This window comes from Pipistrellus hanaki (assembly GCF_964339955.1).
Source record: "Pipistrellus hanaki genome assembly, chromosome: 2".
Lineage (NCBI taxonomy): Eukaryota > Metazoa > Chordata > Mammalia > Chiroptera > Vespertilionidae > Pipistrellus > Pipistrellus hanaki.
The window spans coordinates 171,183,681-171,197,645 of NC_140504.1; the positions used below are offsets into that span (position 1 = coordinate 171,183,681).

General features: G+C 34.6%; 1 protein-coding gene across 19 annotated transcripts in view; it reads right to left on the reverse strand.

The window, feature by feature from the left end:
- Nucleotides 1-13,965, reverse strand: part of SCMH1 (Scm polycomb group protein homolog 1) — a 120,126-nt gene that overhangs the window by 55,707 nt on the left and 50,454 nt on the right. For 16 of the 19 annotated variants that reach the window (XM_084874541.1, XM_084874538.1, XM_084874536.1 and 13 more), the window contains one exon: nucleotides 10,308-10,542. In XM_084874541.1, coding sequence (XP_084730667.1) covers nucleotides 10,308-10,506 — 199 coding nt within the window. In that variant the 5' untranslated portion in view covers nucleotides 10,507-10,542. Of the gene's footprint in view, nucleotides 1-2,080; nucleotides 2,127-10,307; nucleotides 10,543-13,965 lie in introns of all 19 variants that reach the window. The other 3 variants (XM_084874544.1, XM_084874537.1, XM_084874543.1) reach the window with 2 other exon arrangements.

Sequence of the window (13,965 nt, forward strand, 5' to 3'; positions counted from 1 at the left end):
TTCCTAGACTACCCTATTTAAATAGCCTTCTAAATCCCACTCCCTTCTATTTATCCTTAACTCTTATCACTGCCTTAAGTTTTCTTTATTTTCCCTTGTAATGTGTATGTATTTTCTGATTGGGATATAAGCGCTATAAGAGTTTTATTGAACAAAGAAGAAAACTTCTTATTAAAAGGGTGCCAGGAGTTGATGGATGCTATAAAAATCATGTGTGGCAGAGTTTATTAATGACTTGGCAGGCGAGGCTATTGAAATTCAAGGTTAAAAGTCAAGGTAAAGCAACTTATCAATAGCCACAAAACAAAGCTAGTTAAATGGCTGAGTGAATTTTACAAAGCCATATCTCTAATTCTAAACACATGCTGCAAGTGTTCTGTGCTTACCTTAAAAATACTGACATGGAACCAGTTATAAAAGCTTCCAGGTGCTCACCAGATGGTGGTGATGGTGGTGGGATACGGGGGAGGGCTACTAAATATGTTAGGGTCCAGCTGTTTAAACTTAACAGCGACTTCTTGAAGCTCTGGACTTAAATATAAGAGCAACAGGTCCAGAATCTTATCACAGTTCATGCCCTCTGGTGGCAGGTAACAAAATAGCACTCATACCAGGAACCACATGTTATGGGCCCAACTGCCCACAGTACCATTGTCCTAAATAATAATTTTAAGCTTCGTGAAGTTATTAGACTCTATGGCTGTCAAGATGATTCCATGATACTTCCAACTCATTCTCTCCTCCCAGAGATGATTTACGTACATGTACATATACAAATACATGTACAGAAATATGGTACTCATTGTACAACCTCGAACAACTCATTTTTCTTTTCTTATTTCTATATTTGTCAGAGGAGGATACTGAATTAAAACAGTGCTTCCAAACTGAGGTTTGGTGACCTATCTCCATGCTACCTCAAGTCTGAGAGAAACAAGAAAGAACTGGAAGAGAGATGTTGAATAAACTGTCTTTTTTTTAGGAAGAAGTGATTGTACTTGGAAAAGATTGTTAGGCTTTCTTTTACCTCTGATAGGACTCTATCACCACTTTGCTGCTACATCCCCATATACAGACTCAAACACAATTCAGGTTAATTTAATTGGAGGTGGGGGTTGTGACTAATCTTGAGATAGTCATAGGTATAGATGGTCTGGCATTACCCAATGCCAGGGGCTTTGCTGCAGAAAAAAGAAGTTTAGTAAATATTGTAAAAATTAACTTTATAAATAAGCATTTAAGCCACCATGATTGTTACTTCACTCTAAAATTTTGTTTTTGTCTCCTCACCCCCTGACTCCATCCCCACATTTCTATAAACAATTCAAATTTCTGTGACCAGAAAATGAGATATGCATCTTAAAGATTCCCTTTTCTAGTGACCAGCCCTGGAGACTACTTAGTAAATGATAAGGCTGATCAGTGACAGGAACATACAAAGGATTCCTTTCAAGTCAATGTGCCACAAATACACCAGAGCACGTGATCAAGTTTGCTGAGCAGAGAGTTTGTACTAGGATCCTAACCTACTTGGCTAGTGGTCTCACAGAGGCCAGCTTCTGCTTTAAATCAATGACTCTCAAACTTGGACACTGGAATCCCCTGGGGAGCGTTAAAGAATACATCAGAAGAACCCCCAGGCATTCTGTTTTAACTGCTCTAAGGCCTACACACTGAGTTCTCTAAATCATTCCAACTAGCAGCCAAGTTTGAGAACTAGTGATCCAGACTGACCTGTTTAGAAGAAACCATCACAGTCTTTAGTATAAAAGATCAGTAAAACAAGGGTATGTGTGAAAAAGGCTGGCAGCATTGAGATAACTTCACTGGTGAATCTTTCTACCTTCCCATTTCCCCCCCTAGAGGACTCTGCAAGGGAATAATAATTGTTCCTATGTGAACAGAACACACACATACGCGCATGTACACACACACACACACACACACACACACACACACCATACAAGATTTTAATGGAGAAGAATGCTCTTCTAGAACAATGCTTCCCAAATATAGACAGACCAATTACATTAGAGTCTCGGGAGAGCCATTTACCATGCAGAATCCCAAGCCCCATTACCTAGAGATTCTGATTCAGCAACTCTGGGGAGAGGTCCAGAGGAGGCCTGGGAAACATGAACACACACACATATATATGTATAGTTACATACATAATTTATTAAAAACTTTATTTTGAAAAATTTTAAACCTAGAAGAAAAATAGCATAACTAGTATATGAACAACTATGCATCCTTCACTTATATTCAATAACCAACATTTCACCACATTTTATTTCCATACATCTACACACCTTTCCTTTGGACTATGTGAAAATTAGAGACATCATAACACTTCACCCCCAAATATGTCAGTACATTTGTCCTCAGAATGACATTCTCCTTTAATGCTACAATATTACTATACCCAAGAACTTTAATTAAAATATTCTTATTATCCCCAAAATGTTTCTGTTTAATTTCTTAAAATACAGGGTCCAATAAAGAATCACATATTGCATTTGGTTGTCATGTTTCTTTAGACACCATTAATTTACAATAGCTTTGTCATCTTTTGTTTTTCGTGAAGAATCTGGGCTAGCTATTTTACCAAATGTCCCACAATTTGGAATTTTTGGGATTGTTTCCTTACAAGTATATTTATGTTAAACAGTTTTAACATAAATACTATACAAGTGATGTTGAGTACTTCTCACTGCTTTACTTCAAGAGGCACATAGTGTCAATTTGTCAAACTATTGATGATACTAAATCTGATCAGTTGTTAAGTTGCAGATTTCCTCATTGCAATTCCCCTTTGTAGTTAAGAGGCAATCAGTAGAAAGAACTTTGAGATTATGTGAATATCATATTTTTCATATTTTTCAATAAGCTTTTCACCATCTGATTTCAACATTCATTGATTATCCTTCCCTGAATAAATTAAAATGGTAATTTTCTACCATCCCATCTATATTTTATTAGCTGGCATTCTGTAAAGAAGATGTTTCCCTGAAATTCTTAAAAATTTTTTTTTTTTATTGATTCCAGAGATGAAGAAAGAGGGAGAGAGAGATAGAAACATCAATGATGAGAATCACTGACCAACTGCCTCCTGCATGCCCCAACTGGGAATGGAGCCCACCACTCGGGCATGTGCCCTTGATCAGAATCGAACCTGGGACCTTTCAGCCCACAATGACAGTCTATCCACTGAGTCAAACCCAGTAGGGCTCCCTGCAATTCTTGATATTTTTCTTTATATGTCACTAGGATCCATGGATGCTATTACCATTGTTCTTTTATTTTTATTCTTTTTTGACACTCTTTGTTCCAATTTTGGTAAGAACCCCTTCAAGTTGGCTCCTGTGTCCTTTTGATATGTTCTCATCATTCTTTGAGAATTCTCTCCTGTCATAAAATGTTCTAGAATCATCTTATATATTCTCATCTGCTCAGCCTTAGAATCAGTCATTTCTCCAAAAATCTTGATTCCATTTAGTAGAGAATGTGATTTAGAAACCAAGGTATGCTTATTGCTTCTCCCATCCAAGCACTAACCAGGCCCGACCCTGCTTAGCTTCCGAGATCAGACGAGATCGGGCGCGTTCAGGGTGGTATGGCTGTAGACTGCTTATTGCTTCTGAGGTGTCATTGCTTCTAGGCCTTTTCAATAAACAGAACTTGGGGGGGATATATATATATGATTATTATATTAGCTTTATTAACTCAAAAGAATGTCACAATGGCACAGTAAACTTACTTTTGTTCAGCCCTGTACATGAATGATTTGAATTGAAGGCATCTTAATTTTATTTTTTAAAATATATTTTATCGATTTTACACAGAGAGGAATTGAGAGGGATAGAGAGTTAAAAATGTCGATGAGAGAGAAACATCAACCAGCTGCCTCTTGCACACCCCCCACTGGGGATGTGCCCGCAACCAAGGTACGTGCCCTTGACCGGAATCGAACCCGGGACCTTTCGGTCCGCAGGCTGACGCTCTATCCACTGAGCCAAACCGGTTTCGGCTGAAGGCATCTTAATTTTAAAGTTAAGAGTTCATACAGATAACTCCAATTCAAATTATATATTGCAAGGTCATTCATCTCCCATTCTATATTTGTATCTTATTTACTCATTTGCTCTATCTTTAATACATACAAACCCATTAACATTAAGAAAAAGTCAGAATAAGTTCCACTTTTTCTTTAAAATATGCCCCATTAAAAGTATACTGAGAAGATTCTGTATTCAGATTATTTGAATTAATTCTTTTTTCAATGTGGTTATGATGTCTATTATATCCACAGTTCAGTTTGTTCCTGTTTGTAGTCAATTTTAGAATATGCTTCATTCATCTTTTTTAATTTTATTAAGCAAAAACACATTTCAAAAATCAAAAGAATATAAAAGGATATTCTCAGAGAAGTCTCATTCTCCTTCCTATAGTTTTTACTGTTTTCTTACTCCCAATAGATTGTGACCTTTTCATTATTTTCTGGTGTAATATTCCAGTGCTTTTTATAAAACTGTGTCTGTAAAAATATATTTCCCTGCATGTTATACATGTGTATGTGTATATATGCATATGCTTTCCCTTTCTCAAAAACAAATAGCATTAAGTACATTTACACTGTTGTGCAACCATGACCACCATTCACTTCCAATATTTTTTCATCTTCCCTACCCGAAACTCTGTATCTATTAAACAATAACTTCCCATTCCCCACTTTCCTCCCAGATCCTGGCAACCACCATGTTATTTTCTGTTTTTTGTGAATTTCTCAATTTTAAATGGAATTATATATATTTGTCCTTTGTGACTGGCTTGAAATAAATGACTTAGCAAAATGTCTTCAAGGTTCATCCACACTATAGCATGCGTCATAATTTCTTTCCTCTTAAAGGCTGAATAATATTCCACTTTATGTATATATCACATTTTGTTTATTCATTCTTCTGCTGAGGAATACTAGGGTTTCTTTGATCTTTTTTAACTGTGAATAATACAGCTAAACGTAGGTATAAAAAATATTGGCTTGGGTCCTGCTTTCATTATTTTGCCTATATATCCTAAAGTAGAATTTGTGAATCATATAATAATTCTATTTTTAAATTTTTGAGGAACTGCTATGTTTTTCATAGTGGCTGCACCATTTTACATTCCCCATTAGCAATACACAAAAGTTGCAATTTCTTCACATCTTCACCAACATTTGTTACTCTATTTATTTGATAATAAGCAACAATCCTAATGGGTATGAAGTGCTTTTTTCATTGTGGTTTTGATTTGCATTTTCCTCATTATTAGAGATTTGAGCATCATTTTAAAATTTTATTTTTATTGAATTTATTGGGCTGACATTGCTTAATAGAATTATATAGGTTTCAAGTGAGAACTAGTGATCCAGACTGACCTGTTTAGAAGAAACCATCACAGTCTTTAGTATAAAAGATTTTTAAATATATTTTTATTGGTTTCAGAGAGGAAAAAAGAGGGGGAGAGAGAAACATCAATAATGAGAGAATCAGCCAAAAAAGGTTTGGCTCAGTGGTAGAGTGTCGGTCTGCGGACTGAAAGGTCCCAGGTTCGATTCCGGTCAGGGGCATGTACAGTACATTGGTTGCAGGCACATCCCCAGTAGGGGGTATGCAAGAGGCAGCTGGTCGATGTTTCTCTCTCATCGACGTTTCTAGCTCTCTAGCTCTCTCCCTTCCTCTCTGTAAAAAATCAATAAAATATATTTTTTAAAAAATGAGAGAATCATTGATTGGCTGCCTCTAGCACGCCCCCTACTGAGCCCACGACCCAGGCATGTGCCCTTGACTGGAACTGAACCCAGAACCCTTTAATCCAAAGGCTGACACTCTATCGATGGAGCCAAACCAGCCAGGGGCTACTTAAAAAAAAAAAATTTTTTTTTGAGAGAGAAAAGAAGGGGGGAGGGAAAAGAGAGACATTGATTTGTTGTTCCACTTATTCATGCATTCACTGGTTGATTCTTATATGTACCCTGACTGAGAATTGAGCCCACAACCCTGGCTTATGGGAATGATCAACTAAGCCAAGTACCTGGGAATTAAGTCTTCAATTGAGATTATTTTATCTTTTTTTCAATTTTTTCATGAGTTTGGAAAATTCTATTTTCACATCTTTTATGTGATTTACATTGTACATTTCTAGTTTGACTATGATTCAATGTATTTCCTATCTGTCAATACTTGTTTAATTGAATTTGAGTTGTACAACAGCTTTCCTCTGTCTAGTCATTGATTTAAGCAGGAGGATTTTCAATAGTTAAAATAGTTTTACCTTTATTTTCTTTTTTCACATAGAAACTTTTTACAGATGTTGACTGCTGTTTACTAATCATTTAAAGTGTCATATTTTCCTGGACCAGCAAAAACAGAAGGTTCTGTTTTGGCAGGGATCTAGAGTATTTCTGTTAGCATAGGGAAATATAATTTCTTTAGTAGATGAGCCTGTTTGGGCTGGGATAGGAGGGTTGGTATATTTTTTGATTTTATGATTCTCTTTTGTTCCTGTATATATTGCTACTCCTTTTTTTCCTTCAGAATTATGTGTCCTTCCCCACCCAAAGTAGTTATCTTCCCAAGACTGCTCTCTCTAGTTCTTTACACTTTCAATTCACTCTCTTCCTTCTGCTTCCCCAATAGCCACTGCTCTAATCCAATAGGTTTTAGCTGTGTTCTCAGTATTTCCCTCTCTGAATGGGACTATATTTCTCTGGGGTGATTTTAGCTAGGTTAAACCCCCACTGTCCTTTTTTTTATGCATTTACCACCTATATAAAACACTTCCTTTTGGTATGGATCTGTTACTGACTGTACTGGTTTCAGATATTTTTATCTGAATATGTAGTTTAACATGTAATTGAAATTTGTGATATTCTTGACTCCTACTTATATTTGGACATGAGTTATGGGTGGTTTGATTTACTCTCCTATTTGATCTGTACATTTCTAGAGAATTTGTGGAAATATTTTTATTTTTATGATCATCACCATCCCTAGGACCTTATATTTTTAATAGCCTCTCAAGATACTTCTAAATAGTGATTCATAAAGTAGGTGAGAAAAATCTAATACCATGCAGTTATAAAAAGGATTGAAGTATGTCTCCAAACTACTAAGAAGTCATTTTTAGGACATATCATTAAATGAAAGAAAAGAAAGTTGAGAAAAGTATGCATAAATACTGTCCTTTATATAAGAGGGTGGAGGTTACATATCTATGTATGTACACCCTCATGCACATACAGATATATTTGTTTATATTTTTAAAAATGGAGTTTAAACCATAAAAGTCAAAGAAACTGGTTACCTATGGCAAAGAAAAGAAATAGGATGATGGAATCTCTCTGAATATACTTTATTTTATAGATTTGACTTTAAGAACAATGTATATCTTTTATGTATTTATAAAGCAACATTTTAAAAAAGCGATTAAAATTTTTTTTTATTGATGTCAGAGAGGAAGGGAGAGGGAGAGACAGAAACATCAATGATGAGAGAGGTTCAACTGATCAGCTTCCTCCTGCATGCCCCATACTGGGGATTGAGCCCACAACCCAGGCATGTGCACCAATACTCAACCACTGAGCCACACTGGCCAGGCTAAAAAAGCAATCTTTAAATATTAAAAATTAAACAAGTGAATCTAAGTTTATATCAAGTTGGTGGCATGGCCACCTAGAGAAAAACTAATGCAAATGACCTTATAACATCATTAGACTTTCCCGAGGGTAAGACAAAAAATTACAAAAAACTCAAACATTGTTTAGGTCTCATAATGGTGGTAGTGTTGATATGGTTATTCTGAGACTTGTATATATGTATTGTAGGATAAAACTAATGATTTTTAGTGACATGGAAAACTAGAGTTTTGAGGTGGTACAAAGGCAATACAGATTTAAGAGACTGAAGATAAAATCAGTAAAAAAACAAATGTCCTGAATTTTAGTAGGAAGTATTAATATAAACAAACGACTTTATTATCCTAATAAAAAAGATGCTGCTCCTACCTCTCAATACCGAAAAGACCTAGAAAGAATGATCAACTCAACAGCACTGAGCACTCTGGTGCTTAGATTATAGTCTCTAAATACCACCTCCCACTAAAAGGAGCCTAGGCACCTAAAAGAAATAGCCAATTCTTTATTTGGGCCAAGAAATGTACAAGATGAGCAAGGAACATTTTAAATTCCAAAAATCCAAGAGAGCTATCAAATAATAAAGAGTCAGAGACAATTTGATGAAGCTCATGAGTCCAAAGATGGGATACTTCAAGAATCAATAAAAACAATTAGTGCAATGAAGTGAAACATATCAAATATGTATGAATCCTTGAGTTAATGATACCAAACAGCAACAATAAAATCCTCCTTATATATTTTTTAGAGAATATTAGTAAAGCAATTAATTATTTTGAAAATGGGTAAATAAAAGAATCAAGCATTTAAACCATCTTTCTTACATGAATTATGCCTAAGGATAACCAAATAATTGATTAAAGTTTATTTTAATAGGTACAGTCCACTTAATTTATATGGATGGAATGAATGGTAAGATTACAATTCCCCATTTTGCATGATAAATTGACAAATTTAATCAGAAGTCAGCAAACTATAACCAGCAGGGAACGCCACCCATTTTGTAAATAAAGTGTTACTGGAACACAGCTTGCCCATTTGCTTATGTATTATCTATAGCTGCTTTGGCATTACAAAGATAAAGTTAAGTAGCTGCAATAGAGAATCCAAGGCCCCATGAAGCCTGTAATATTTACTATTTGACCTGTTAAGAAAAATTGGGAAGCCCAGATCGAGACCACAAGCAGTAATGACTACTACATTATAAAAATGAGGACAATCAGACCAAAAAGCTTCCTAATAGAAGTAAACACCACCATCTATAAAATATTCTTAGGAAAAACTGAACCTGAACATGATCAAGCCTCTAGATCTAGCTACCAATTTCTAGGAAAGAGGATAGAGAAACATGTTAAATGATACTTTAGAGATACAATCAGCAAAATCTAATTATGGAAAAATTTGAAGACAAAAGACTTAGATTTTTCAACACATAAATTGCTAGAAAAAAAAAACCTGAGAGGAGAATCCAAAGATTAAAAGATGCTTAAGGGACTTATCAATCAACTGCAATATGTGGATCTTATTTGAATCCTGATTCAAAGAAACTGTAGTGTGTGTGTGTGAGAGAGAGAGAGTGAGAGAGAGAAAGAAAACAGAGAAAATTTAAATACTGAGTAAAAATTTGTTGATATTAAAAAGTATCATTAATTTATTTATGTGATATTATTATAATTGTGTTTAAAATTATATATATTAAGTATTTAATGATAAATACTACGGGTGATTGAGCAGAAGAAGGCAGGGAGTATGTAAAGATATAGATAAAACAAGATGGACTCTGTTGATAATGATCAAGGATAAAGGATACACGGACATTCACAGTGCTATTCTTTCTACCTTTGTATACATTTGAAATTTTACATTACAAATAATTTTTTTAACTGGGGAAAATGCTAAATAACCACCCGGGGAACGCTTTCAAACAATACATGTTCTCTAATGCTCAATTAATGTAGCACAACCTCCTGATGGGACATAGCCCTTATATAACCCATAACCCATCTCTCTCTATCCTCCATTGAGACTCACTGCAATAATGATTCATAATAACTGAAAAGATGGGCTAAATCTTTCATGCATATTAAGGTAAAAGAAGAAAAAGATGAATCTGATCTTAAGGAGAAAAATCTAGTGATGTTATCAGTTTAAGTAAAATAATACATTTTACTGAATAATTAATTAAAAGTGAGAAAATCCCAGGACCAAGTGAGAATTTAGGGGAAAGGAGATAAAGGACCCTTCTTATGGTCATCCTTTCTATTGGGAGGTTACCCTCTGACTTCTTGTTATTATTGTAGAATTTGTTAAAAGCTCTATGGTTTTTTGAAGCAGATTAAATGGCAAGACCTCCTTCCATTCTGTCCATCAGGGTAAATGGGAACTGACAAAGAAGGATGAAGGGTATGGCTTTTGTTAGAAAAAGGAGAGTTTGAGAGATGCTTGAATATTATAAGTTAAGGCTGAGATGGAGATGTCCAGATTTTACAGCTCATTTTACTCTAGGTGGGCCTTTTCTTTTGGACCATATGAAAAAGAAGAGGCAGGCAGGGGACCCTAAGCTTTCCCATAATGGGATGTACAATTTGGGGAAGATAAATTGGTTAAAGAGGACTTGGGTCTAATTACTCACCCAGAGGGGGCTGCAGCATACCCCCATTCTTCTCACAGTTCCCAATAGGCTGGATTTCAGTTGAGTCAACCAGCCGCCAGAAGTCATTCTTGTTGTCGCTGCCATCAAGGCGAAGGCGGAGGCGAGCTCCTGTTAGTCCCACTACTGTAGCAATACAGGTGGATGTGGTGTTCCTGGGATCCTGTGCCTCTAATTTCATGCTGATCTTGAACTCGTTGCTTGGAGGTGTGTAGGACTGAGGAGAACAAGCCATGGGGATTAGGCAGACTAAGGTTAAGTGGAATTTTCAGTAAGGATATTAGATGGAACCTGAAAATTTATGCCTTGGACTCAAAGTGGTTACTGCTTGACCAGGGACAAACCACTGTGAATTATTCCCTAATACGTAGGAAGATTTACATGCAAAAGAAACACTGGAAGGTAAGAAAAAGGGGAAAAAATTACTTTCCACTGAAGCATCAAAATATTGACTCACACTAGTAAGAAAAGGATAAGAGTGCCTCAAATGGTCCTTACTTAATACTCTCATCCTATCTTCTCCAACTCCCTAATTCTCTAGGTACTCATGTTTTCTTTTTAGAAACTATACAATTTACCTATTCTATACTAAGTGTCTCTTCATGAAGTGATGTATATTGCTTTGTAAACCCAGCACACAGACTAACTATGGGGGGGAGGGGATCAATTTTTTTCTTATTTTGACATTGATGTATAAATCAATTTATATCTTTAAAAACAATTTTAATTTTATAATTCATATAAAATATACACTTTGGTAAATCTTGACATATGGATACATCCATGATGTCATATACATACATATATATATACACATACATACACACCTTTGAAACCATCACCACAATCAAGAAGATGAACATGGACATGTCCTTTCATGTCCTTTTATAATCCTTTTCTAGTCCTTCCCAGACCCCTGTTTCTGGACAAATACTGATCTACTTTCACTGTACACTGAGTTGCATTTTCTAGTCTTTAATGTAATTATAGAGAATATATTCTTTTTTTTTTTTTGTCCAGCTTCTTTGACTCAGCAAACTATTCTGATATTCATCCATATTGTTAAATGTATCAGTAATTCATTTTTGTTTTCGTTTTTAAAGACTTTTTTAGAGCAGCTTTAGGTTTATAACAAAACTGAGAGGAAGATTCAGAGTTTCCCATATACACCCTATCCCCACACATGAATAGCTTCTCCTATTGCGGCATTCCCCACCACAGTGGTACATTTATTAAAATTGAAGAACCTACATTGATACATCATAATCTCTCAAAGCACGCTACAACAGGGTTCTCTCTTGGTGTTGTACATTGGGTTTGGAAAAAGGTATAATGACATATAGCTATCATTATAGTATCATACAAAATAGTTTCACTGGCCCAGAGGTCCTCAGTGATCTGCATATTCATCCTTCCCCCACTCAACCACTGGCATCTACTGATTTTTTCACTGTCTCTTTTCTAGAATGTATGTAGCCTTTTTAGATAGGCTTCTTTTCTTTTGTAATAAGCATTTAAGTTTTTTTTTTTTTTTTTTTTTTTTTTTTTTTTTACGCCTTTTCATGGCTTGATAGCTAATTTCCTTTTAGGGCTGAATAACACTCCTTTGGCTATACCACAGTTTATTCATTCATTTACTGAAGAGCATCTTTCAAGATTTGGCAATTATGAATAAAGCTGCAATAAACATCTATTTTCATGTTTTTGTATGGTCAAACATTTTCAGTTCCTTTGGATAAACACAAAGAAATGGAATTGCTGTACCATATGGTAACAGTATATTTAGTTTTCAAAATCACCAATATGTCTTACAAAATGACTGTACCCTTTTGCCTTCCCACAAGCAATGAGTAAGAATTACTGTTGCTCCATATCATTGCAAGCATATGGTAGTGTCAGTGTTCTGGATTTTTCACTCTAATAGGTGTGTAGTGGTATTTTATTACATTTAAAACTTTTTTTTCACATTTTTAAAATATTCTGCATTATCTTTTTTTGGTGACGTAGCTAAGATCTTTGGCTCAATTTTAAATTAAGTTGTTGGTTTTCTTATTGTTGAGTTTTTAAGTGTTCTTTGTATATTTTGTTAAACAGTCCTTTAGCAGATGTGTCTTTTGCATGTTATTTTCTCCCAATCTGTGGCTTGTCTTCTCATTTTGATGGTAATGTCTTTCACAGAGTAGAAACTTTTAGTATTAATGAAGTCCAGATTATCAATTATTTATTTCATGGATCATGCCTTTGGTGTTTTATCTAAAAAGTCATCACCATACCCAAGATCTTCTTGTTTTTTCTTACATTATTTTCTAGGAGTTGTATAGTTTTATATTTAGGTCTGTGGTTTATTTTGACTTAATTTTTGTGAAGGCAGTAAGGTCTGTGTCTAGATTCATTTTTTGCCTGTAGCTGTCCAATTGTTTCAGTACCATTTGTTAAAAATACTATTTATCTTTGCTCTACTGCATTGCCTTTACTCCTTTTTCAAAGATCAGTTGACTATATTTATATGGGACTATTTTGGAGCTCTCTATACTGTTCCACTGATCTATTTATCTATTCTCTCATCAATATCACACTGCCTTGATTACTGTAGTGACATAGTAATTCTTGAATTTGGGTAGTGTCAGTCTTCAAACTTTGTTCTTCTTCTTCAATTTTGTGTTCACTATTCTGTATCTTTTGCCACTCCATATAAACTTTAGAATCAGTTTGTCAATATCCACGAAATAACTTGAAATTTTGATTAAGCGTGCATTGAATCTATAGATTAAGTTGGGAAGAACTGACAGTTTGAATAATATTGAGTCTTCCTTTTCTTGATCATGAACTATCTCTCCATTTTTAAGTTTTTTTAAAATTTCTTTTATCTAAGTTCTAAAGTTTTCTTCAGGTAATTTTAATACGTATTATGTTAGATTTATACCTAAGTATTTCATTTTTGGAGGAGGTGCTCATATGAGTGGTATTGTTTTTAATTTCAAAATTTTAATTGCTGTTATATAGAAAAATGATTGACTCATATATTAACGTGGTATCGGCAACCGTACTATAATTGCTTATTAGTTCCAGGAACTTTTTTGTTAATTCTTTTAGATTTTCTACATAAACAATCATGTCATCTGTGAACAAAGAGAGTTTTATTTCTTCCTTCCCAATTAGTATACCTTTTAGTTCCTTTTCTTATTTTATTGCAATAGCTAGGATTTCCAGGCTGATGTTGAAAAGGAGTGGTGAGAAGGACATCCTGGCCTTCTTTCAAATGTTAGTTGGAAAGCTAGTTTTTAACCATTAAGTGTGATCTTGGCTAAAGGTTTTAAAACAATAGACAGTAACATTCATCATAACTATTATGATATTCATCCATATTGTTGAATGGAATCAATAATTCATTTCTTTTTGTTTCTGTGTAGTATATCATGTTGATGGACATTTGGTGGTTTTCCAGTTTTTCACTATTACAAATAAATCTCTTATGAACATCCACATAAACAAATATAGTTTCTATATTTCCATACATATTTCAGAAATATAATAAAGTGGAATGAATGACTCATATGATACATATGTGTATAAGTCACATACCAGAATATTTAACTTCCTTCAGTATATAATTCAGTGGTTTTTAGTATATTCACAGAAG